Genomic DNA, 27,024 nt, shown 5'->3' on the forward strand with positions numbered 1-27,024 from the left:
CAATATACCCACCTTCCTTTGTGAAAGCAAACTCTACAACCAAAGGCGTGTGTATTGCTGTAACTATCTGAAAGCGCCTATGTCCTGACGACTATTTGAAGTTGTAAACAAGTGAAAGCCATATTTGTAATGCATGTGCTCCAGGACTTAATCGTGTCTTGGAGGTAGAGCACACACACACACACACACACACACACACACACACACACACACACACACAGGAAGAGTGTGTTTGGCTTCGGTCAGGGGGACCAAACACAGCCCTGTCGCTTCACTACTCACTATTTGAATTACTCCAAATTTCCCATTTCAATTCCTTTTGGGAAGAACTTGTTTGATCTTCAGCGCACGAGTCGAGTCTGACTCCTGAGCGGCAGGAAGCTGCGTGTGGAGAACATAATAGAGAACCCCAAGTTGGTAATGTTCACCTGCATGGATATTACCATGGCCCCTGGGGGTCAAGGTGGCAGGTGGCATATTCTCTGGACAGATCGTGCCTCCCCCCCCCCTTTTTTTTTTCTTCTTTTTTTTCTTTCCTACTGCTTGGAATAAACACGCAGGCTTTGGGATTTCTTCAAAGAGGAAGAAATGGAAACTCAGGAGCCAATCAGTCAATGGGGTCACAACAAATCCCTGCTCTCATAACCACGCATGGAAGACTAGGATCAGTCAGAGGCAGTAAATAAAGACAAACAATAAAGTAGAAGGCATGATGCTTGAATAAAGCCTCCGACTTAAGATAAACCTTGGTGCCCCCCTTTAGGTATTGGATTTTAATATTCTTTTGAACTCCCTGCTCTTCACTTGCGGAGTTAGAAATTTCAGGATGCTTCAGAAAGGCATCTAGTGTGTGTGATTTTTATATCATGGAAGACTCACCCCCAGTTTATACATTTCGATGTGACAAAGAGTTCAGAATGGCACCGAGTTCAAAGTGCAACAGATTGACTGCAGATTAAGACAAAAGAGAGGAAATGTGAAAAGTTGGAACTGCGTTCTGAACCGGCGAGTAGCTGTTTGATATCTGCACCACCTAGACACCTTCTACAGTTTGATCCCTGCCTGCACTTCAGAGAAATGGGGTCTTATTAAATCCGCTGCATGAAAAAAGCCTCGCAATATTTACACCGAGTTAAGTAAATAAGATAAAGATGGTGAACTTGGCCCTCGCCGAATGAATTAGACTTGAACTTTCTTATCAGAGGCTCAGCACACGCACTGCTAAAAGATGGGTTTCTTGAGCTGGAAACGGTCTTTGTTACCCAATTAGTCTGCAGACAAACCCGTGGTGTAATATTCCTCCTTCGACAGCCTCGCACAAATCCATCTAATGAGGTGCTGTTGGACCACCAAGGAGAGGAAACAGACACTCTCCAGACCTTCATCTGGCTTTAGCAACGATCAGATTTCTTATCTGTGTCGTGGACCTCCTCTATTTGTTTTTTTGTTTTTGTCAGAAGACTGGATTTCTTCTGCTTGGTTGTTCATCCGTCTAGAGACATTTGGACTGGACCTTTGTCTTTGGTTGACCCCGAGCCAACCAGGCTGGAAAAAATCAAGGGCGTTAAGGCAGGGATAGGGGACAGGGAGGACTTATCAAGGTCTACCAGCAGGGGTTTACATCCCTGTAGGGTGCCCATCCTTTTTGGAAGAGGGAGCTAAGCCTCTGCTATTTTCCACTTTCCTCTTGGCCAGTGTGACCAGAAGGAGAAGGCCGAGTAAACCTCTTTAATTTCTAATAGTGACCTGCAGACACCGGCTGGATGTAAAGAAAAGAAAAAAAAAGACATCGAGTGCGATCCGTTTCCCACAAACAGCTACGTTAGAAGGTTGTTTTGTCAAGGTCTGCCGTCCTCGTCTTCCTTCAAACGCTTTTTTCAGTGTTCACTGTTGCGCTGGCACACACCAGGCGGCCATCAGGGACTTGCAAATGAAAACAAGGAGAATTATGTCCAGCTCTTTTCAAGAAACTTGTTTCAACATAGTATCCCAAATTACAGCCATGACAGTGACAGATGGCAAAGCAGCTGGCACCACTCAACTTTGTTTCTCTTTTCCTTTCTTTTAGCTCCTTCCCTCTTATTCCCTCCTCTTGCACCTTTGCTGCACTGGAGGGCCTGTTGTGTGCTGAAGTGGTGGATGATCGTTCATTTGGGAAGACATATTGCGTGGTTGTAAAACAAGGCGATATGCGTGAAGCCGGGGACTTCTCGGCTTCGCTATTGTGGCCTTAAAGGCATTCTGCAAAGACTGAGACGGAGCTCTGCTTACTCGCTGGCTGCGTTAAAGCTCAGCAGATCACAGTTAAAGAAGCATCTCAACCAAATCTTCCACAAAACAGTTGTCTGAATTCATAAAACTCCTGCAATAAACATGTGAGTCTAATGCCAACCCAAACAGATCTGTTGTTCTTGAGTGCTCATGTTTATATCGAGCTGTTGTTGGGTGGTTTAAACTTCAAGAAGCTTCAAGAAGCTTAGTTTAGACAGTAAATCCCTGAACTTGAGCTTTTACTTAACCCTGATGGACTAGAAACCATCGAGTCGGAAAGATCCAGTCTCTGACTGAGTCCACTAGTGCATTCATGGAAAAAAACACATGTACTTAAAATTTTTCTTTTTTTAATTCCATTTGTTTTTAAAGATTTGAGTAGAACCACATTGTCCCTCCCCCACCTGCTGCTACACGCTAATGCCCAGCAGGCTTAAAATAAGGCACTACACCTTTTCCTTCTCTTGCAGGAGGCATAAATTTGGCTGTTTGGGAACCACAGAAGCACCTACATTTCTTCTAAAAGTAACATTTAATCATATATATTTTTTTTTCTGCAACATTTTGCATAGTTGTAACTTTTCTGCTTGGAGTAATTACATCATATTCTGTATTTTTGTTCTGCAATTTCACATTATTACCATGATATTTTTTATCTGAAGTTATCAATCTCCTACAGTGTCATGTCTGATTTAATACTAAAAAAATAAATGTTTTTTGTTTTTGTTTTTTTTTTGTCCCCCCAACACATCATAGCTGTACAATAAGGAGAAAGGTCCAGATTCTGTGTAACATGGAAAATAACAAGGTGGAAGTGGAATGAATCTGCATATTCTATACCTAAAATTAATTACAGCTTAGACCATAAATACATCTATATTCAGTAAATGAGAATATGTGGTCTGATGAGGGCCATTTTTCAGATTAAGAGCAGTTTTATTTAATGCAACAACCTTGAAGCACGTCTTAAAAAGACTCCTCATTAAGCCCATATTTTCTGTTTAATTATTATTTTTCTTTTTTCATTTGTTTGATGTAACATCCTAATCTTAAGTGTCTGTGAGCTGGAAATCATCACATTAACAGAAATAAAGTTGTGAAAACATATCTGATTAATCTCTATAATGTGTTTCCAGTGAATTGAGTTATTAATAAAAAATAAACTTTTCGACAATATTCTAATTTAACAAATAGGATTGCATGTTATACATATACTAGGCAACAAAATGCCAACATTTTAGTTTCTTAAATCATAAGTGACTATGCATAACTAGCATTGTAACATCTACGGTGCAGCATGAGTTTGAACACTTCCAAGGGAAATATTGTTTTATTAGTAATAAAGTAGACTAAGACATATTTCAGAAAGGACGTTTGCCAAACCATCATCTTTTACATCAAGAAAAAATGATCACGTTAATTATTGGATTTTTTTAATAACTCTGAAAGATGTAATTTACTGCAAAAAATTATAATACAAGTCAAATCGTATCATCACTGCCAGCATTATCCAAACATCTTAGTTATCTTAGAGATACTAGTGAGTCATACTTCAACGAATTATGGGATTTCTGCTAACCACATTATGATTGGTTCAACTGTAGGAGCTCAATGATCCTTACATCAGCAGTCTAATAATTCCTATGACAACCACAGTAGACTTCAGCCATCATTTATGTGCTGAATCCGATGTTATCAAGCTTGATGACATCGGATTTAAATCTAAAAAAAAAGCGACAAACTATAAAGTGAAAAGACAAACGGTCGCCTCCTTTGTGTTTGTGACGTGATAAAAGTCACCGCACGCTGAGCTTCTTCAGGAAACCATGCAGCCATTACTGTACAGTGAGCACAAAGCAAATCAGTGGGTCCTGTTCTGCTTATCAGGGCACCTGCCATATCAGTTTGGGCAGTTGTGTTGTGATGTAAGGACAGCAAAATGTCAGGTTCACTTGTAGATCAAGTCAACCATGTTTTATCTGTCGAACAGTGAGGCTCAGCTGCAGCCGGAACAGGCTGGCTGACTGACTGTTTCACGGCTAATGTGCGGAGCAGTGGGCGGCTGCGACTTCCAGCTATGAACACAGAAACTATTAAAGGTGTGGGACTGGGGGGGAAAAAAAATGTCAAAAACGGCAACATTTTTTTTGGTGTTTTTTTTTTCTTCTCCCTTTTATAACTGACTCACACACTATTATTCATATTATTTATTCAAAACCCCAAAACATAAAGTCTGCTTCAGCAGAACGCACTTTGATATTCCCCTCTTTCTTTCACGCGGAGTCACGAAAGCCATCGACAGACCCAATCGATAAAAATCTCAGGGACACCACAGAGTGTGGGAACGCGGGCCAGATAATTACCATTTTACCCATCTGAAGAGACCCCGGCTCTGATATTGGTTTAAGCCCAAGAAATAATTGATGCATGCAATCACAAATTGGTTCTCCGCCTAAAATTTGGGCCCATTATTTCATTAGTCGGAGCCGCGTTCGGCTTGCCAAAATTATTTGTGTGTCCAACACAGAAAATTTAAATCCTGTTAGTTGTGATAATGTCGCGCGTTTTCAAACCATATCCAAGACGGTGTGACTTTCATGAGCAAAAGCAAAGGCCACATTTAAATGCAAATACAAAAGGAAATGCGTACACCTCAGCCTCTTTTTATATTTGAAGTTTATTTGTATGTTTGTTTGTATTTTCTGTATATTTGATGAATATATGTGAGTGTGTGTGCATAATTTAGCAGCTATGCTACAGAGAGGTCCTATCCTGGGGTGCCTTCTTGCATATGTAATTGGATGTTACTGTAAATAATTGCCTGGGCATGTGCCAGTGTGATGATGGTTTATGATTTGGGTGTGTGAGAGTGTGTGTGCAGTCTTTCTGTATGTTTGTCTGTCTATGTATGTACTCTGTGTGTGTGTGTGTGTGTGAGAGAGCACATCTGCCCCATCCGTACTCCACTCTCAAGTCCCACTGATTCTCCTTTCCAGCCATGTTGAATCCTCTTTTCCTTATCAGGCGAGCCCAGGCCTGCATCAGGCTCTCCTTGCTATGACAGAGGCTACAACAATAGGCCTGCGATACCGCTGCTTAGCGCTGCGTTTCGGAGGGGAAACCTGCCACGGGCGCAGATTAACTACAACACACACACGCGCCCGCGCGCACGCACACATACACAAAATAGATTGCAGCCTCCAAAACAAAACATTTTTCAGAATGCCTCCTCTTGATTAATGAAGCAATGACAAGAAGAAAAATATAATTTCTGAAACAGAAAAATCTGCCACCACTTGTTAAAGTTTAGGGGTAGCTAACAATAAACATAGCGGAGGGAGAGGGTGTGCACAAGGGGGCTGAGATAAATAGCGTGAGTGATGGGGCTGAATAATTTCTGAAGCGTTTTCCGGGCCCATATTCCTAGGATTGTACAGAATTACACAATAATCAAACCTCCGTTGGTTTGACAGCGCGCGCCTCTGTCTCTCTGTCCCAGGTGAAAATCGGGACAGTATCTTGACATTTTTGCTCTTCTGTAGTCTAAGAGCCGAAGCTCTCTGTTCGCAGCCAAGAGCATCAGACGCCGCTCCTTCCCTCCCACTCGCCACCGCTTTCACGAGCGTCTGAGACCGAAAACACGTGTAAAGATGTGAAAACACAGCTTGCGTGTGCGTGTGCGTGCATGTGCGCGGAAATTTTACCAGGCACAACTGGTTCTGATTCACATTGCAGCAGCATACCTGATCCTGCTTCAGTGTGAGACTGAAGCACAAAATGATGGCTCGTTTTTCTTCAGGTGCAGCAAATTCCTATGTGAAATAAATAGTTCAACAAATGTTTTGAGATCACATTAAAATTCACCCTACAAAATTTTGCTTGTGATACAACGTGTGAATCTAGGATACTACTGTCAAAATCTGTGAAGGGTTCATTCAGTGTGGGCCAAAACCAAACGTTCCAACAAGATATGGCGTAAAACTAGAAGAAAACAAAAATCCCTCAAATTCATTTTAGTAACATCAATGAACCTGCAAAGGGTTCATTGATTTCCCAGTTGCCTTTTCGTTAAAAATGTGAAGAAAACTTTATCTATATCTTCCGCTAATCTTGAAAACCCACAATATCACAATTGCGGCGTTTCCATTAAATATAAAAAAAGCTATTAAAATCACATGTGAATAGGTTTTTTCACAATGAGTCATAAGAAAACATAATCCTCTAACTACTTCCTGTTGTCTTCTTATTATTATTTTGTGCCAGTGGAAACATTTGGTTTGCTGATCAGCAGCGTTTGGGGGCGGGGAGAAAAATCTGACTTTCACTTCAATGTGGAAGTCATTGAAGTGAGTGTATGATGGTAGGGGTGTAACGATTGAAGCTTTCTGTCCGATCACCTTTAATAAGCCTGACCAGCTCATTTTAGACAGAGAGGTCGATAAATGTAGCAACAAAATGAAGAGGATCAGTGGATAAGATCATGTTGACATGTCAGTATCTCCCAAAATTAAGGAAATTGAGGCAGATTTATCAGTGGACCCCTAAAATAAAAGCACTTTCCACAACTAATGGAATCCATGCTGTACCTTGGTACCTGTTTTTTTTTTTTTACCCAAACCTAATCATCACCAACACATTAAAAGCTATTGGATTTAGTGGCTGTTCTATATTTATGCTTAAATCTCTAGATTACGATCATAACAATACATACATGACACAGTCACAACGCGTTGTATCGTTTTGCAAGATAAGAAATGAACGATGCTTTTCTATTGGAAATAGCATAAATTAGATGACATTATCTCAACTCCTTCATTATCTTCGTTACATCCATTTAACCTGCTCATTTTCAGATTGTTGCCCTTTTCTTCAAGGCTCTTGTACGATTAAATCTGTCATAACAGTAAGCCGAGCTAATTTAATAATATTAAGACAGAAGACAAGATAGGAAAAAAAAAAACCCACAACACCCTGATAGATCCTATCTTGAATTAAGCAAGCTTTATGCATTTCAATTACTGTGTAATTTGTACTAAAAGGCCCTCAAAACACATAACAACCAGATCGCTATTGAATCCAGACTCATTACAGTTGCACCTTGACTAAGCCCCCCGGTAATTAGCGTTGGTGAGGCATTGTATGAGAGGCAGCAACACCCTCATCAACACACATTTACAACACCGCTCTAAATCTGCTACTCATTAATAGCTTGCCTCCCAATCAATTATTAACACCTACAATGGGGGCCAGGCTCGCCGGGGCCAGGCCTGTTACTCCAGGCTAACCGCGGGGCCGGGCCCTTCCTCCTCCCGGTTCCGTCCAGCGTAGGTAATTACCGCTTTTAAAGACACCTGCTACTCAATAGCTTCGACCCAGACTGCTAATTTGGCCCCCGCCGATTGCAGACATTTATGTCGGCGTGTCACTATTAATTTGCGTTAATTTGGAGGGAGCGCGTCGGAGCCGGGCGGAGAGGCGCTCTGTCGGCGGCGGCGGCGGCCCTGGCTGAACGTGCTCGTCGCTCACCTGCGCCGGGGCTCGGCTTGTAATTGGAGTCTAATGGTCTGATTGATCAGTGAGTGAAGTGAGGGATGAGACGGCGCACTGGCAGCTCCATCAGTCAGCCGGAGAGGAGAGAGCGGAGGAGGAGGAAGAGGAACAGAGCAGGAAAGCTGCTAATAACAGCAGTATTTCACTTATGTGTGTTTTTTTAATTGTTTTTTTTTTGACTGCTGCTTGTTTGTGCTCAAACCTTCTCGACTTCCAAGAGCATTCCAACTCAAGCTTTTGACTCCATCTTTGATTTGTACCTGATCTGCTCTTAGTTTAGGCTAAGCTAAATTAAGCTAAGCTAACCATCCAAGGGCATTGCCCCATTGGAGCAATATTACGTAAAGTCAACTTTTTTGCGCATTATGATGTTATTCTCTCAACAAAAACATAACTGGAGTGTTAATTAGATTCTTTCATCCATGTTTGAAAAATCCTTTGCTCTCCATGGCAACCATTTAGCTGTGTAAAAACATCTGGGTGGACTGAGATCCGCCTTTGAGCTCCAGTTAATAAGCTTCCGAACTTTTACTCCTCTATGACTCCGTCATTCAGCTCCTTCAAACTAGCCAGCAGCAATTAGCAAACAAATGGATTAACTGAGCGTCTCCATTTTGATTTTCAGTTTTATCCAGAAAAGAAAGTACTTTTTGTATCTATTCAAGTCCATGTATGAATCAAAAATCCATGTCTGCAGAGCTTTACAAAACATCAGTTCAAATTGGACCCAAAATAACGATTCGGTGCTGCTCTATTGTGGATTTCTTTATCAAAACAAACATAAACCAGCTGTCCGTTTGCCTTCAGTCCTCAAGTTATACAAGAATTGATGAAGAGCTGCGCAGAAGAAGCCAGGCGTGCGCTGACAGTGCGATATGTTTGTGTTAACAGGTCTGCAGCAGCAATAACTCGAGCCCCGCTCCCTCACGCCAAGCCGAGCCCCCTGGGGTCTGCAGACCTGCCACGGCAACCCATCAGCTGTGAAATCTGCTTTCCTCTTTGATAAACGGTGGAGATGTGACCCTATCTCTGTCCTGCAGATGCCCAGATTTCCTGTCATGCTCTTTCCATTCTGTTTTTTTTCTTTGCTTTTTCTCTTTCCGGCGCTCTCTATCTCTTTTTTCCTCCAAGCTTCACACCTCTCTTTCAAGGCCTGCCTGGACAACCATATGAAACGCTCCACTCGCGTGCACCCCCCCCCCTCCCCCCCGCTTTCTTAGCATCATCCATCACTCCGCTCTGCCACCGATGCCCGTCGTCCACCTGGAGCCAAACCCCCAACGGGCCCACAGCGGACGCCAAACACCCCCAAATCCTCCCCCCCCCACACACACACACCTTCCCTCTGGGATGTGAAACACCTCCGCAGCACACAGCTCCCCAGACGCCAGCACTAACCCAGCACTAACCCAGCACATTCTCCTCCTGAATGCCTCCTCTGCTGTTCGCTTTACTGCAAATGCTGCTGAAATTCACAGTAATTTCATTATTTACCGTTAGCCACTTTCACAAGTCACCTCGCTTTAGTGTGTCCCGCATAGTGTCACGGCCCAGCTAAAATGCAATGAGCTCGACTTAAGAAAACATTTTCTCGAACTGAAATAACAACAACAACAAAAAAAACTGTAATTAAAGGGGAAAACTGGAACGAACTGGAACTGTGGCGTGCATTTCTGAAGTTAGCTAAAACATACTGGATTCATCGATAGAATATCCTTCACATTTGTGTGCATGAATCTATTTATTAGCCTTTTGAACTGATGTCAACACATTATGGCACTTCAATCTCCTCCTGGTGGCGCCAACGCTAGTCCGCAAAATGGCGGCGGCGAACATTGTTCAATGATAATTTAATATATTGTTTGAAAATTGTATCTTCTGTTTACGATTCATCACTCAGTCTGTGTACACAGAATCACAATACGATGCTTTGACCTTTTTCTTTTAATTAATCACCTAAAGGAATGAGAAAACTAAACCGCCTAATAAGAACATATAAAAACTGGCAAACACTAAAAACTACTCATAACTAACCGAATTAGACAAAAAGTCACAACAAAGTGAAACTAAATAATATTTAACTAATAATTTTTTTAAAAGCCAGCAAACATACTCTAAAAGCCAATCATAATTAACTGAATTAGAAATACAACTGAAAATGCAACTAATAAAAAACGTAAATCTATGGTAACCCCGGTCACGTCGGGGAATGGCTCGACAAAAACAACTCGACCTCTAAAAGAGTCCCGCCTTAAACGGCGGGTCTCTTGCACAGAGGAATAAAATATGTTTGATTCTAGAGAGAGGGCATATCAATATCTCACCGGCGGGTCGTGTGTTTGAGGTGTCGCTCCTGCCACCTACCTGACTGCCTCTGGGTAATTCATTCACCTTTACGGGTTTCAAATAGAAAGAAAAGAAAAAAAAAATCTAAGCGAGTAAAAAGGAGATTTAATAGTGAGCGGAGGTCACACTTCATAAGAATGACTGAGCGTGCCTCCTTGGTGAGGTAAAGGCCCGTGAAGCAATGAGGCTTTATTTCTAGCTCAAACCGCTTTCTGCCACCTCCTGACCCCGCTCTGCAGCGCCGATCGCCCTCACATGCATCAAATCTAGCCGGGCTTTCTCCATCCTCCTCCTCCAGCTCTTCCTCTTCCAGCTCTTCCTCTTCCTCCTTATGGTCGCATTCGTTAGCTCAACTTTTCCATCCTCCACGTGCGGCGTCCAGGTTTCTTCCCGTCTCCAGGATTCGAACGCCTTCCTCGCCTCCCACCGAAATAACTGAGATGATAAACGCTGCGATATATTAAAAGACGTTCCGGAAAGTATGCCGCGCCTATAACGAGAAAACAACTTTGCAAACAAAATAGAAAATGAAACTACCCTACTGTAAACATGAGGAATCCCTTGTGAAGTTTCTGACATATGCAGAAGCTCAAGAAACAAAGTAAAAAGTTACAGTGAACCCTAAGAAGGAAGGTCGCTTATACAAAAGACGCCAGCCGTGCTGACCTAGCCTTTAATAAGAGATGGTGAGAAGCTGCTAACAGCCTCTACCCCGTTTGAGAGATGAAACTTATGAGTGGAGGAGGGCGAGCAGCAAAGCATTGAAGACAGCCCCCGCGAGAATAGACACGCAGGAGATCCTCAAAGGCAGAGTCTCTTCCTCGGCTTTTTAATTGCGAGGGAGGTTAGGCATATTCTGTAACCCCTCCACAGCCTATTACAGGTGACGACCAGCACCTGCTCACTCCGTTTAAAAAAAATAAAAAATGAGGAAAAAGAAAAGTTGGGGAGGATGTGGGAAACAGTGATGGATTCTCCAGAGGGTAGTTAGTTTCAAATGTACAAGCTTTCCGCCAAGAGCGATAATAGTTTGCAAGCGTGGCGTTCAGCAGGCGGGCAGTTGAGTTTGTTTGTGTCTTTGGAAAATGTCCGCCGACTGAAACTGAGGAAGGTGAAAACCGCTAATGTGGTGAGTTTGAGGGGCTTCCAGACAACTGAAGTTTTGTTTGGGCACACAGGGGGATCAGGGGAGGATATAAACCAGAAAATGTCATTGCAAACATTTAGCCAACATTGCAAAGCCTATCCCAGAGATGAAATGAATAGATTTTCTAACACCTAAAGACACAATGAGTGTCTTTATGAGAGACCGAGTCTCTCATAAAAAAAGAGAGGGAATTTTAGCCAGGACTCTTTAAAGTTTGGATTTTAATGGACTGAATTTGAAGATGTTCAACTACAAAGTCCCAAGAGGGTTTTTTGTTGTTGTTGTTGTAGTTGTTTTAAAAGAAACAAAAAAAAAAAAAAAAAAAAAAAACAAGCTAAATGAACTGAAGCCACAGCAAAAAGTGACGGGGCAACAGAAGCATCACGTCACGTAGCGAAAGCAGGTAAATCCCACAGCATCACTAAAGTATGTGTGAATATTAAGTTTCCTCCGGTGTGTTATTAAGCCTGGCGGGTTTCCAGGCTTAACTTGCTCAGCTGAAGTTCAACAAAACAAACAAAAAATACATTTTCATTACATTTTTTTGTTTTTGCCTTCTTTTTTATTAAACTTTATTGCTGTTGCTTATTTACAAAATCGCTTAGTTATAATTTCAAATTTTTTGTCAACCTTTAACATTTTTTAACACAAAAAGACAGTGGGCTGAGCTAGCACCCCTATCACTGGACTTAGAACATTTTCTGGGGGAAAACCCTTAAATTGTTTATAGAAACAATAAAAAACACTTAAAATTTGGAACTGTATGTTATTTTCTTTCCACTTTAAAATCACTTTGTTGTGTGTTCACTGGTGTTCCCAATGAGAACCAGTGAATTTTGTGGATTTAATGTGACAAAATCTGAAAAAGTTGAAGAGGCGTGAATATTTGTAGACCGTAGATGGAGTGTATCAGTTGGGAAAGCAACTTGAGGTGCTGCTCTGTCAAATCGCTTTTCCACTCAAGGATAACCGGCTTTACTCTGAGAGAAGCCACATTTCATGGCTATAATACGACCAGAGTTATTTAAAGCCACTGATGACTTCAAAACCACGAGGGGAGCTTAAAAACAGCGAAAACTCCAAAAATGATTTAATAAAAGTTCTGCATTCAAGGAATCTTGGGAAGAAGAAGAAAAAAAATGAAAGGAACGGGCTCTGAGTCTGAAACCCGGGTGGACTTTTCCTTATGTGTTTTAACACGATGAATTGCGAGGCTTGCTGATGACTTTAATGGGAATTTCTTAATTAATCCAAATGTAGAATGAAGGATGAAACCCCCATGAAGGGCTCGTCACTCCAGCAGAGCAGCAGGTCAGCGCCAGCCTCAGCTGGGATCTTTGAAACGAGAGATATGAAGCTTCTGTGTGCAGGAGACTGTTAGAAAATAATGAATAGCTACTTCATTCAGCTGAAGCATGGCTCCGGCTTTAAATCGGCCAATTAAAATGTTTTGACGGGACATGTTCAAATTTAATCGTAAAAACTAATTCAAAACCTTATGTTTGATCCTAAAGGCGGCAACTCTGCAGGTCAGAATGTCATGGGTGATGGTGAGAATTTGCTCTTTGGATGTGTGCTTGTTATCGTTCATCTTCCGGGCGGTTATAAGTTGCTAAAAATATGTGAAATTTTACTTTAACGGAATGTAAAAGGACTAGGGATACCAAACCAAGACCTGTAGCAATATCCATTTGCTAACACAGCGTCACATCTGATGCTTTGTTAAGCCATTTAAAGTGCTTGGAAATTGTGAAGTTCAGGGACTAACTCCAGATGCAAATAGTGTTAGGGGTTTTGCAGGTTAGTCTCAATGCTGCTTTGGTTACCGTAACTGCTAAAGATTGTATAATCTGCCACTAACACTCAACCAACAGCATGCATAACTTTGTCCAGAGATGTTTCGGACTTTACATGCCTAGCAACAGTGCTTAAAGGGACAGTAATATGTATTTTCTAGGTATTTAGGGCCATTTCATAGCACAATCAAGTAGCTATGCCATCTTCAGTTGTTACAAAAATGCCTTGTATATCAAATATGACTATAAATACATTAGACTTTGTAACTTAATGCCTTGAAATTTGGCATCTGTCTCTTTTAAAACTCCTGCTTTTTCTGGAATTCCCCCTTGAAGAAGTCGTTGTAACATCAGTCCTCTATTAACCTCTTTTTACCAGCATTTCTTGCATACTGAGCTCAGCTGATGAACAATTTTAACCAGGTGTTTGCTAATTGCTCCTGGCTAGTCTGAAGGAGCTGAATGGGGGAGTCACATGGAGGGGGACACACCTTGTGAGATGGAAGTTCAGGCTGAGAAACGGCAGCCATGTCCACCCTAGTGGTTTTGCACGGCTCAGCAGCTGCCATGGGAGATTAAAGGATTTCTCAAACATGCATGAATGAATCAAATCAACACTCCAGGGATGTTTATGGTGAGGAAACAGTATTACAACGTGATGTAAAGATCAAAGAAATTTATTTTACATAATACGACCCCTTCAATAAACTAAAACAGCTCTGCAGTGGACAATGTTTACATTGTCAACCGTTGAGGGCGACGCTAATGTTATCCTGTTTGCTTTTGATATGCCTCTTTGATAGCTCTTTTCAGTGAGGTCCCGTTTAGTCGTTTTCAGAAAATAAAGTTACTGAAAGGTGTTTTCGATGAAATGACTCCTTTTTAGGCAGGATGTGGTGAACTCTGAACAATCTGCTTGCTTTTCTCTCTGCCTTGTCAGCATTCATGCTGAAAATTTTTAAATCACACATCTACACTCATACTCTGTTAAAACTGCTACTCCTCCAAACTTTACCAAATAGTTTCTAAGCCATGACAGAGTTTAGTGAACAAATCAACTCCTGCTCGATTACTTGAAGCCGATTCTCATCTAAAATGACAATTTTACCGCATTTTGATGTGAAACCCACCTTTCTTTCATCATTTTCTTTCTTGTGTTACATATTTAGTACACAGGACATACCAGTGCAGTGGAGTCAGTGCTCATCTCAATCTTTCCTTCAAACGGTCCCCATGTTGTCCCCACAGGAAGCTGCTGCCGGCTGTGGATCCGACGCTCGCCATCTTTGAGAAACGCGTCCAGCTCTCCTAGAAGCACGACAGCATAAACATTTTTTTAAAAATTATTCTTGTCAGAATTCTGCTTTTCAAATCACAATCACGTTCATCCTCAATCTGCTAAACTGACACATGGACTATTCTTATAGTATCAAATCCCGATATATATATATATGTATATATATAAAAAAACTGTGAAGGTTAAAGCCAGGCATTCTCAGCGTGGATTAGCAAATCAAGCGAGCATCCATCTGATGGTATTCCTCAGACGCAGGGAGCCCTAACCTTACTTGAAAGGTGTCTTGTGTGGAGATAATCTCTGTGAGACAGTGCAGGCTCGCTGGCTGCTGAGGGGAGCTGGTGGCAGGCCTATTTCTGTTGTTCCAGGAAAGCAAGATCCCTTGTTAGCGCTCCGCGAAGCCGCAGTTAATTAACAGTGAGACCGGATAGCACTGTTAGTACTACCGGTGCTCACCTCCCCGACGCCCCTGGCTATCTTATCACTTAGATTCAGTGTACTTTTTTTTTTCCAGGATGGTGATTAATCAAATAGTTATGATAAACCTCGTGGCGGGCCGTGACGTGGTTCGCAGAGGAGGATGTTTCCAGCGTGTGCTGCAGAGAGAAACTATGCAGCACTTTAGGAGTTCAAACCGGTTGCTCTGGCAACGCCGTAAAGCCGGGGGAAATCTGACCAAACGTACTGTTAGTAGTACTTGACAGTGTTCATGTGAGATTATTTGTGAAACCTGGTGGTAAGACAGAAGTTGAGTAGTTTTAACCTAACACTGGGTCTTGGTTGATATGTTTTGTGTTTTATTTTGAAACTGAAAAAAAACAACGGATTACATAGGTATGGGAAATGGATGGATGAATCAGTCAGTTCAACCAATCATTCCTCTGTTTGGTTAAATTTTCGCCTTCCTATATGATTCAGTTCGATTCTCATCTCCCTTCACTGCTTCGTCTGGGATTTCTTCCATTGAAGTAAATTTCTCAGGCAGAATTTCAACAGGACCAATCAGCAAACAGAAGAAGTTGTGGATGATGACGTCAATTTTCTGCATTGTTTTCCAATTGTAGCCTGTCTTTAGTTTTAGCATCGGCAGTGGAGGAAGTGAGCGAAGGCGTTCAGCCTGTTGGCCACGCCTCCAAATATTGAATTAACAGGGATGGCCGTTTCATTCAGCTTGCCACTTCTCTCTTTGTAGTGGAGGATGGTTGTTTACAGTTGCTTCATAACATCAAACTGCTGCATTACATATGTCACGGCCAAAAGTTAGCAACCCGATTCCAACCCTATTAAATCATCCATATTTGACCTCGACTGGTCAAATATGGTTGACCAACGCTGGGTGGTTTTCTTCCCCCACCCAGCATTTTTCAGAGTGTGTCTTAACAAACCAGACATGCATTGTTAACAGCGTTTGTTAACACGTGAGGCCACCAGGTTCGACTCGCGCTGAATGAGTCGCAGCGGTCGGTGAACTTTGTGACGCGTCCGCTTCATAGCGACCTATTCAGCGTCGGCCTACTCTGTAAATATCAGCCGTGTATCTCGTTGGCGCGCTATTGTTGCCAGTCTGTTGTGTTGGTATGGAAATGCGTTCCTATGCGCTGCTTTGCATGTACAGCCGCGATCCAGGCCGTGTCTAAAGACGCAGGCGGCTACAAACGACCCGATCGCATTCCTCATCAATGGCGGTCAATTCTAACAATAACAAGGTAAATGTCACGTATTATGAAAAATAATAAATAAATTAAAATTAAAAAGATGCTCCTTTCTGAACAGTCTGTGGATGGATGCAGATGCAAAGTTAATGAAGCATCAGCACATGAACTCTAGTTATTTATGCTTCGGAGAGATTACGTGGTTTCAGAATCTGCCTTAAAGTTAGATATTCTCGACAGCTTTATCTCATCCTTCCCCTCCCTTTGTATCCGCTGTACCCCCCCCACCCCACCCCGTGTCCCCCTCTGCTCCCCCCGCTCCTGCTGTTGCACGCTGCCTTCCTGGTGCTGCAGTGGAAGGTGGGTAAGCTCATTACACAGAAATAATTAAACACTGGTGCACAGCTGGCCGTCATCACTGAGAGCAACAGCCACCGCTTGATGCATTCTGTTTGTCCTCAGATAAGACCCACGGCCTTTAACCGCTTGGATGCAAGTTCCTGTTTAGCCCCGCTTGACACACACACACACACACATACACACACGCACAAGCCTTCCGCAGCCAACAACTCTGGCTCTTTCTCCTTCTTTTTACATCCAGGGTGGGGCTTTTTGTGACCAAACAAAAACAAACAACTCATAGAAGGTAAGGTGTAGGTGCAGAAAGAAGAGGATAATAAAGAAGGTATGATATAATTTGCGGTCCGCCATGTTTAGGTGCCAGTTGTGTGCATCTCACAACAAATGTTGCCTGAGGACCTTGGCTCGCAGATGGCTTGTCACATCTGTTGCAAATACAAGTGGAGGGTCTCCACAAAATAGCAGCCATGGCAAAAAAAAGCGCTTTCCTCCACTCTTCATAACATCGATCAGCTCGTTTTTATGAACTCCCCTACATACTGGACGTCTGGACTTGTGTTTTCATCTCTCTTCCAACTCTTTTTCAGAAAAGCCAACAACAAAAAATATGAGCTTGTTTAAAGCAAATAATTCCTTCATACTGATACTGGTACCAGGTCCTCTAGTATTTCAATTGTAGATGGTACTTTTTCATTAATATTCCTCTATTACTGACTTAAAACAAGCTCCTACATGTCACTGAAAGGTTACTTGTTAGTATTATCTTATTTCAAGTGTATACTTTAAGATTTTGTTGTTTTTGCAGCGTACAGCAGGCAGAACCAACCAAAAGCTGGCGATGGCCTGATAGGACACTGAGCTCACCACCCGATGCCTAAATACCACACTCTTGGCAGGACAGTACATGAGCTCATCATGTGGCTCAAGAGCTCCGCCTCTCCCTCATCTGAATCTCCACCCAAACTTCTTTACCACATTCACCCCCTACTCCTACTGCCTCCACGCCCCCCACCCTTCGATAAGATCATCATCTGTCGCTAGACTCCAGGGTCTGTCCCTGCACCCCACAGATACTTGGCAGACCAATGAATGTCCCTTTGTGGAGGGAGATCCTCCTCAGATAGCACCCAAGATGCTCCATGCTGGCATCTGTTTGTTTTTTTTTTTGTTTCTTCTGTAAGTGTGTCCTGTCTTTCTTTTCTGCTGCGGTGAGAAACACGGCGCTCCCCTCTCCTTCCGGTGTCGTACGACTGAGAGCTAATGAGTTCCTCGGCGGCGGGACGCCAGCCCGCTATGATCTAAAGAATAAGTGGGTGTGAGCCATTGACAGGCAGAGAGGTGAACTGCCACTTCCTACCTTTGAATGATGCCATTAGATATAATGAAGGGATTTTTAACAATCCTTCAGCTTGTAATCTTCCTCTTTTCATTTGGAGTCATTTATAACGAAGCATTTTTATTTCACTAAGTGCTCGCTGCATTCGCCTTTCACCCAACCTCAGAGACTAGAAGGGTTTGCGACAGTTGTGTCATTAAAGCCAAAAACAGTTTTTTTTTTTTGCTTTTTTTGCTTTTCATCCTTATGGCACAGTTAAAGGGGCGGTATTATGTTTTCCAGGCACATAGTGCCATTTCATAGCACAATCAAGTTGCCTTCAGTTGGTATGAAATGCTACAAAAACATAAAATGTTTGACTTTGTAGCTTAACACCTTGAAATTGGGTCTCTGTCTCTTTAAAAAACCGTGGTCTTTCTGAAACTCCCCGTTCAGGAAGTCATCACGTCACACCTCTATTATTTCATTTTTCATGTTGCTTTTCCATTTCACTCACTCAATAATAAATGTGAATGCATTATGTAACAACTAAAATAAATGAATGAAAAGGAGCAGAAAGAAGTGTAAACTTATACTATCTGATCCCATTCAATGAAACAAACACTGCCCCTTTAAAGACTGAAAAGTGTGGTGTGCATTTACTTTTAGCCTCCATGAGAAAATATTTTGCACATATACAAATGTTTTGAGTTTTTTTCTTGCCCTTTTTAGCAAAACAACTCAAACTCAATCAAACTGCTGTGTCTGTGAAGGTCAGTTTTCTAGTCTTTCCCACAGATCCTGGAAACTGGACTTTGACTGGGCCGTCTTATGGAATGAGCACCGCTCCACTGTAGCTCTGGCAGTGTATTTAGGGCCTTTGGTGACCTCTAGCCGGTTTCCTTCAGGTTGTTTTTAGCGCCATCTGCCAATCCATTCCTGCTGAAGAAAAGCATCCCTGCAGCATGTTACTGCCTCCGCAACATGTAGCATAATTTTTGAATGTAATAAACTGCAAATGTAAAATGCTAATGCTTCAACTCACATAAATGGAAGTAAAAAGAGAAAGCTATGAGGATTGTTGAAAATGCCTTCCTTTATATCTAATTCTATCCCAGATGACAAATTTAACGATGTTACTTTTGAGCAGCCATATATTAGACTGCATGTCATTGTTTCCTTTCAGTGCACATTAAGTACAGATATCTTTTTTTTTTTTTTTTAATTTGCAGACTGAAGTGGACGTGTTAATGGAGACCGATGACAAATTTCCTCTACAGCAGGCTCAAAGCAAACAGATCAGACCGAGGTGTGTTTAATGTCAATTTAACTTCCTTAACTAGTTAAAAGACGCCACTTGAACCAAAAGGAGCTGCCAGTGGCAGAAAAGAAGCAGCCTGATTAGCAGCCTTTGGTTGATTTCACCTCTTCCCCCGGTTATCGGCAGCGTATTAACAGTAAGGACGGATGCTGCAGGAAAACAAAGAATGAGTGAGAGCAAGTGGAGAGAGGCACGTCGCGCTCCGGCTTCACACACACACACACACACACACACACACACACACACACACACACACACACACACACACACACACACACACACACACACACACACACACACACACCACACCACACCGTCCTCCTTGATATCAAGCAGCGCCTTTGAATCAAAGCAAATAAATTACTGCTGTTCAAAGTTCAATAACCTGTGTGCGGCAATCCGCAGATGTCCCGCCGAATCCCAGTCATCTCCGCCGATAGGCTACGTTATGGAGCTGGCAAATGGGCTATAAATTAATATACCATGAGAGGGGAGCCGTATTGGAACGAAATGGAACGTGCTCTATCGGTTCAACAAAAGGTTTCACATCTTTAAAGCAGATATGTGATATGGAATTTCACAGCTGAAGGAGAAATGTCACCGAGCTTTGATAAGAGAGCGATGAACTTTCTTCCCCTTGTGCCCAAACTACTATTATCAGGTCTCGGTGAGCAAAATGCATCATTTATAACCCGCAGCCCGCACTATTATCTTTGAGAAGGACATTTGTTTTAATACATTGAGGGACCCACCTCACCTCCACCCTCTTCCCCAAACCTAAAAAATCTCCTACTTCACCCCTTTCCACCTGCCTCTAGTTCCAACACACTGACTTAGAGGTAGCTGCATTTTGAACCGGAAATCAACCCAATGGGTGTAGCATCTTGAAAGGGGGTTAGAGAGTTAATGTGGGGATCGAATATAAGTATCATAATTCATTCTTGTTATTTTGTTTCCTTTTGTTTTGTCTCATCTCTGTTTGGCATAGGGATTGATGATTCAAACTAAGGATGCACCGATGGCAGTTTTCTGACCGACCGTTTTGCCAATATTTATAAAGTCCGGCCGATTACGATTTTTGCCGATAACTATATTGTTGTCTGAAATGTTGCTAAATATAACAAGAAGGTTGCTGAGCTGGCAACAGTGGGCTGAACTAATGTTGACTGCAAACATGACCTGGTGGGTGAGTCTGTCAGTCACACCTCAAAGCAGAGCAACAGAGGACAGTGATTGATTTTTAGGCCTTTGCTGAGGTTGATGAGATGGATGGATAAGATCTGCTTCACATGGAAGTGTTGGCCATTCAAAATGAAGGAAATCAAAACAAATCCTTCTATGACTCTTGCTTCAAACTGATGGCTTGAATTGTTTGGGGTTTTTTTTAACCACAACTTGTGTCTGTTGAGCCTGATAAATCAAACTATAAGTGAACATTTATAAATAAAATAAAATAAAAAAAAGCCAACGGTATTATTGTATTTCAGTCGCGAGTCTCCACCTGCAGGCTAAGCAGGAGGTCAGGGCAGCTGTGCTTTACATAGAAGGTGATTATATTCTCGCCAACATGAAACATCATAGGTAGTGACCTTGGTCAGTAAATGACCTTGGAGGTATTTCTCAGTAAATTTCTGGTTGGTAAATTTAGTAAATCATCTTCTGTTCATTGCACTTCAAGTCGGTTGCACCACAGATTTGGGCCAACACTCTTCTCTAATATTAATTCAACAACAGATTGAGAAAAATAGTAAAACTTTTATTTTAAATCCACAGAAAAAAAAAAAATAATAATCAGCACACCTTGGACATGAAGGATACAGTAAACTGTTTACCGTTTGTTTTCTGCTTATAATAATTTGCTCTTGTATTTGTAAATACATATTACTGCCAGGTTGATAAACTAAAGATCGGGGTGCTGTTCTAGATCAGTCGGAAAGGTTCTCATCCTGCATTTGGGAAGATGTGGGTTCAATTCCCACATAGGTTCAGTCCAGTAATCATTTGCTAATAACTATCTAAATAGATTTCACAGTAATCAGGTGAAGATACAAGAATATTTTATATATAATTAAATATAGGGATGCACCGATAGTAGTACTGATCGCACATCTATAATTAAATTTTTTTTTTTAAATGACGACAAATTGATTTGATATTGAATTATAAACTTTCACTGAATGATCTTTTCGTAGCCTTGACCTTTAAAAGAAATGGAACTAACCAGGAAAATATCAAACGAGGACGTTTTACAGAACTGCTGCTGCGAATCTCCACACGGTCCTGCAGTACAACATCAACAGAACCACTATAGCTGGGCGTCATTGAACACCTGAGATATACCAGCTGTCAGACACTCGGTCTCATCAAAAAGCCTGGAGAAGTTAGCAGCAGGACGGCTGACAACAATCTCTGAGGCATCCATCTTTGAGCCAGGCACTGCAGTTCCTGCTGAAGGCATGTAAGAGGAGACAGCAAAACTTAAAGAATGACTGTCCTCACACACAGATATCGCAGACAACATCTAGAGGACACAAAGCGCTCCCGCGGCAATCTGATCTGTTTAAATGCCTTTCTTTCAAATTTCAAAACCATCAAAGGGACATTACTCTACCCGAGCGTGACAGGATGAGTGAGGGATGGTCTGTGTGTGTGCGTATGCATGTGGGGCTGCAGACTGCTTGGGTGACAACAGGATGAAAAAACTAAGAAGGGAAGTTGCTGTTTGAGTCTTGATGTGAAGTCATTTGTTTATATTTCTTTCAAAAAATATGGATGACACCAAAAACGGTCTGATCATCGGTGTCAAGGTTACAGTCTGTTAAAGCTACAACTGTCAACATACAGACTGGAGGCTCTGCTCATTACTATCTAATGCTGACTGGTTATACTATGTTACGTTTAAGCAAAATTGGTAAAGATTTTGAGCTAAATCTCAATAATTACCTGGAAAAACACTAAATATATATATATATATATATATATATATATATATATATATATATATATATATATATATATATATATATATAAATATATATATATATATTTAGATTTCTACTTTAGTCTACATACAGAAGTAAAAACGCCGTTTTCAGTGATGCCACGTTCCTTTTATTGGACTGAAGTGACATTCTAATTCATCAAGTGGAACATCATCAAAATGAACAGAAATCAATTAGTGACAAAGTTCCTTTTCAAAAACACCTTAATTTATCGAATGAGATATGAATGATTTGAGTCAGTCTGGTTTTCATAACTAGGTAATCTCAAACTGATCTTTAACATTGGTTTGAACTTGAGAAATACAAGTTTATTTATTACCAAAGAAGAAAGTGACCAGTCAACAGTGCCTTCTTGCTTGTTCAACATTCTGCAGTTAATTCAGAAAGTGACTTTTTTTTTTAAAGCATCTGCTCTCGCTTCTTTTCCCAAGTCAATTACCAGGCTGTAACTTCCCCTGAGTAACAGGGAATTCTGTTTATTTCTTTCCTGGGTGACCTACTTGTCTTTTGTGAGTAGGTTTTAGCGCGAGCAGTTTGACAGTCACCAGATAAGATGGATTAAGCTCCTTTTCATCCAGTTTTGATGCGAGCAGCGTAAAAAAGCGGGTTAAATCATTGAGTTTCAGGAGTATTTTTAAAATGCTCTGAGATGGCGCGATACCGGAGCTAAACCCAAGGCTCCGAGGCGCGGCGAGGCCAAGGTCGCGGGTTTCAGGCCCGCAACCTCCACCCCGGAAGGAGTGAAACAAAACCCGGCGAGGGGTTTGGGAGCGGCACAGCCTCTTTGCCTCGCGTGGGAGACGGAGGGCGTCTCCGGGGGAGCGTGTGTGTCGCCCGCGAAGGCGTGTGTGTGTGTGTGTGTGTGTTGAACACTGTAAAGTCTAATTCTGCAATTAAACGAGACCTAAAAATACAACCGCAAATAATCTGCTGATGTCAGGCAGAAAACAGAGGCAGGAAATACAAAATTAAACAACCCAGTTTACTGAGCAATAAAATAAAAAATAAAAAACCCAACCAAAAACTATATTGAGGATATAATTTAACAACTCCCCTCCCCATTCCTCCTCCCATAGTCCAACTGTTCTTGACAGCCGTACAGTCATGTGATGCGGGGCGGCCAATCCCCAGAGTGCTTTGGGGTTTTTTTGTGTGTGATGAAGCCACTTGAGCAAAAAGAAAAAGGTGAAGGGGGCGTCCAAAACGAGACATGGAGCGGCTGAGACGTACGCCGGCCGGCTAGCGTTAGCTTATCATGGCATCTGAACCCCCCACCCCACACACACACACACACACACACACACACACACACACACACACACACACACACACACACACACACACCTCCCCAGCGCTGAGAGGTCCTGGGTCCGGAACGGTTTCTGAGGTGGGGGGGTTCATATTTAGACACGTTTTTCTGTGGACGTCTATTCCCCCACCGCTCCTCATGTCGGTGACAGGGGAGAGTAATCCTATACACAGCCTGCTATTGTGAAATGAGAAACTAGCCTCCTTCACAGCCAGAGACCAGATGCACCTCTCTCTCTCTCTCTCTCTCTCTCTCTCTCTCTGTCCTAATCTGTAAACGACTTAAAGGAGCCTTATCTCCGGGCTCTTCTGCTTCATTTCATGCTTGATTTACTTTAATTTGTCTGATAGGGCACAAGGATTTGGAAATGGCCCATCTTTCGGTGGAAAATGTTCTGATTTTTCTCCGGCATTGTTATGTGAAGGTTTTTGACTTTTCTCTCCCCCCTTTCTCACTCCTCCGCCTCTTTTCTCCATCTCCATCTCTCTTCCTCTTTCTCTCCCCATCATATTTCCGTTTTTCTTCTTCTTCTTTTGAGGGATGGTGCTGGTGGAGGTGGGGGATCTTGCTCCGGTGCAACAGTCTGTTTGAGTGCATTTAGATTTGAGCTAGCGCAGCACAAACAAGTTCTCTATGAGGTGTGATTTTCTGATGGCAGACGGCGACACTGGACTCGTGTTTGCCTTTCAGCTCCACACTGGGAGCAGAGCAGCCGAGTGCTTCAAACCACAAAGATCTTATGTTTAAGTTAAGAGGCGACTGGCCCTCCAGTTTAGCAAGTGGGTGAGCGGCTGGCGCTGATAAAGTTGCTCCACAATGAGGGACGGGGGACAAGCGGCACGTCTGGAGATGCCTTGAATTCTCCTTTTTTATCCCGCCCCATTCCTCTGCAGGCACTTGCTCAGCCTGACTGGCTTCTCCCGTCACCAAGACATTTTCCCTACTTCTATTTAGCGACTGAATGACAGCAGAGCTTTGATTAGAAAGAAGTCCGTATCTTCCCAGATCCCCAGTAATCTCCGTCCCCTGCCAGCAATGAGCAAGGCACACAGGGGAAAACGTCAGAGGAAAAACGTCAAACCGGTTCTGGATGTCTTCAGGCTCCTGCGTATTTCATCCTCAGTGCAGAAATCGGCTCTTGTTGGATTCGTTTTCATTACAAATGTGCACAAAGCTTTGTCAATATTCCACTAATGTCGAAAGAAGACAATTTCGCATAAAGAAGTGTTTCCTTTAAATAAGAAATGCAAATAATATCACGCATGCATAATCTTGTTCATGCAAAAAGTCAATAACACGCAGCGCCATCATCCTCCTACCACTTCTTCCTTGTCTTTCCTGCCAGTAGTAACATCCGGCTGTTGATCACAAGACTCAAAAAAAGTGTTTAATTGCAGTTTTAGGAAATGTGCCAATTTAGATACAGTCAAAAAAATGACATCATCCTAGGGCAAAAAACTTTTAATGGGAAAACGAGTTGTTTTTCTAAATTAGTGCAAACTGATATCCGTGGTTCCAATTTGCGCACTTTTAAGGCCGAAGGAAATGCACTGACTTCTGAAGATGCATGATGAAAATTGTATCATTTTGTTCACAGAGAGCAATCCAACTTCCACAGAGCTGTTTGCGAAGTGTTGCGCGATTGGTCAGATGTTTGTTGCTGTGTTTTATACAGATATGTGATTGAACACCACTGTGGATATTTCTCTTCAACATCGCTTCCATTAATCGTTTTTCGAATCCACAGGAGACATTAGTACTAAAATATTTATCCAGCGCAGTAAGTTTATACAGTTCTTCACTACTACTATAAAAGTCAGACTGTCAAAAAGCAAAATAGACAGCTACTAATTGGACAAACTTAGTGCTAGTTTCTTGCAAAGTAATATGAAAATCTTCATGTTATATGGTTGAATGATGCTGAGGAATATAATCCCTCTACATCTCCAGCTTTCCAGCATGCATGCACATGGTCAGGTGATGTGGTGGGGATCATAATTAGCCATGTGTTTCCTTCAAACTTTCATCTCATTGGCTGAAACCTACAACAAAAGGGGGTGAATATTCGATGAAGCCTGGTATGTTAATCGGCTGTGAGTTTCTCCTGCCTGCCCCCAAAAAGCTCAGATTCACTCTGTAAGCAAGCTGAGTTCAAATACAAGGTTCAGTTTGCTTGGAATGGCTTCTTCATGACTTCAACAAGTATATTTTGCCCACAAAAAAAACAAACAAAACCGAAACCATTGAAAGTCACCACTTTCTTAGAAATGGGTGTTTTCATTTTTTTTTCTCTGTCTCTGCTCCAGTGACTTGTTTCTAATTTTTCTGTGACGCATCAACAAGGAGAACAAAGTTGATTAAACAATACTCGATGGACTCGTCCTTTATGTAAATCAAATAATGTTGGATTTTTTAATACCCTTTTCCTGACTGATACGTTTGTCCTATGAAGTCATTTTAATTTTTTTTATAGTCCGGCTTGTTATGTTGGCTTTAGCCAATGACTAAATGCCCAAATATTGATTTTTTTCCCTTCATTTCTGTTGTTTTCAGTTGAATTGTACAAGAAGAATGATGGAAACCAGGGTGTGTACACTTTGAGAGCCACTACATATTTAAAGTTATGGAAGTCATAACAAACACCTAAACGGTTCACCTGTAGCAGACCCAGTCAGAGACAATTTTCATTCAAATGTGACAGGAAAAATTGTCAGAGAGGAAAAAAAGCTCAATAACAAAAATATTTAGCAGTTGCACTATTTTCTGTAAAACATCCCAAATTCCACACATGTGACAAGATGTGCATAAATACCAGGTTACCTATACAGCCAAGCACAAACACACTGAGCGAAGGAACAGGGAGACCATTGAAATTCATCTCACAGCCTGAATTTACTTAACTGCGGGTGTGTGCGCGGCGATAAACGGAGTGATGATCCGGCAACACGTCTTTATCCATGCTTTGCTTTAATTAACGGTGGCTTGTTTGTTGAAAAGATGATTAATATGCCAATGAAAATTGCATAATTGAATACCACAACATTCGCACGATCAGTGGGGAAACATGCCATTTTTGATTAACTTTCCAGAATCATGATTGTTGCTATTATTGGGGGGGACTTTAATTCCCCTGACGAACAGGCCCTGCCCACACGCCCACCTCCAAAGAGGCAGCAGGGTTGGCGTGACAATAGTCAATAGAAGGCTGTCAACCAATCACTGTGAAGGCAGTACTCTGGTACAATGCTGTAATACCAAGAAGGTATTTTTCAATCAAAAGAAACCCCCCTTACTCTAATGAATAATTTTTTTTTTAAATTTTTATTCAGAGGTCACAGTTAGGAAATAAAATTTCCTTTTATGCAGTGCAATCTCAATATAAAACTTTTTCTTTGAAGGCCCCAGATGAATCCGCACAGAAACGAGGACAACACGCAAACTCCAAGCAGAAAGAGCCCAAGCTGGGATCCGAACCCAGAACCCTCTGCTGCAAGGCAGCAATGCTCTCTGTGCAGTATCAAAACAGAAAGACTAAGAACAGAATTTATTACAGATGCAGGCAAGGAGGAGGTCATGACCTCCCCAAAGGGTCACAAGATTGGATAATTAAATGTAGTTAAATAATGAAATAAATAAATGTACCAAAATAAAAAGTCCA

General features: G+C 41.9%; 1 protein-coding gene across 2 annotated transcripts in view; it reads right to left on the minus strand.

Annotated features, from left to right (window-relative positions):
• Positions 1-27,024, minus strand: part of zfpm2a (zinc finger protein, FOG family member 2a) — a 157,933-nt gene that overhangs the window by 67,154 nt on the left and 63,755 nt on the right. For both annotated transcript variants that reach the window (XM_055041891.1, XM_055041890.1), the window contains exon 4: positions 14,294-14,418. In XM_055041891.1, coding sequence (XP_054897866.1) covers positions 14,294-14,418 — 125 coding nt within the window. The remainder of the gene's footprint in view (positions 1-14,293; positions 14,419-27,024) is intronic.

This window comes from Poeciliopsis prolifica, unplaced genomic scaffold (assembly GCF_027474105.1).
Source record: "Poeciliopsis prolifica strain line A6 unplaced genomic scaffold, Auburn_PproV2 SCAFFOLD017, whole genome shotgun sequence".
NCBI classification, from domain to species: domain Eukaryota; kingdom Metazoa; phylum Chordata; class Actinopteri; order Cyprinodontiformes; family Poeciliidae; genus Poeciliopsis; species Poeciliopsis prolifica.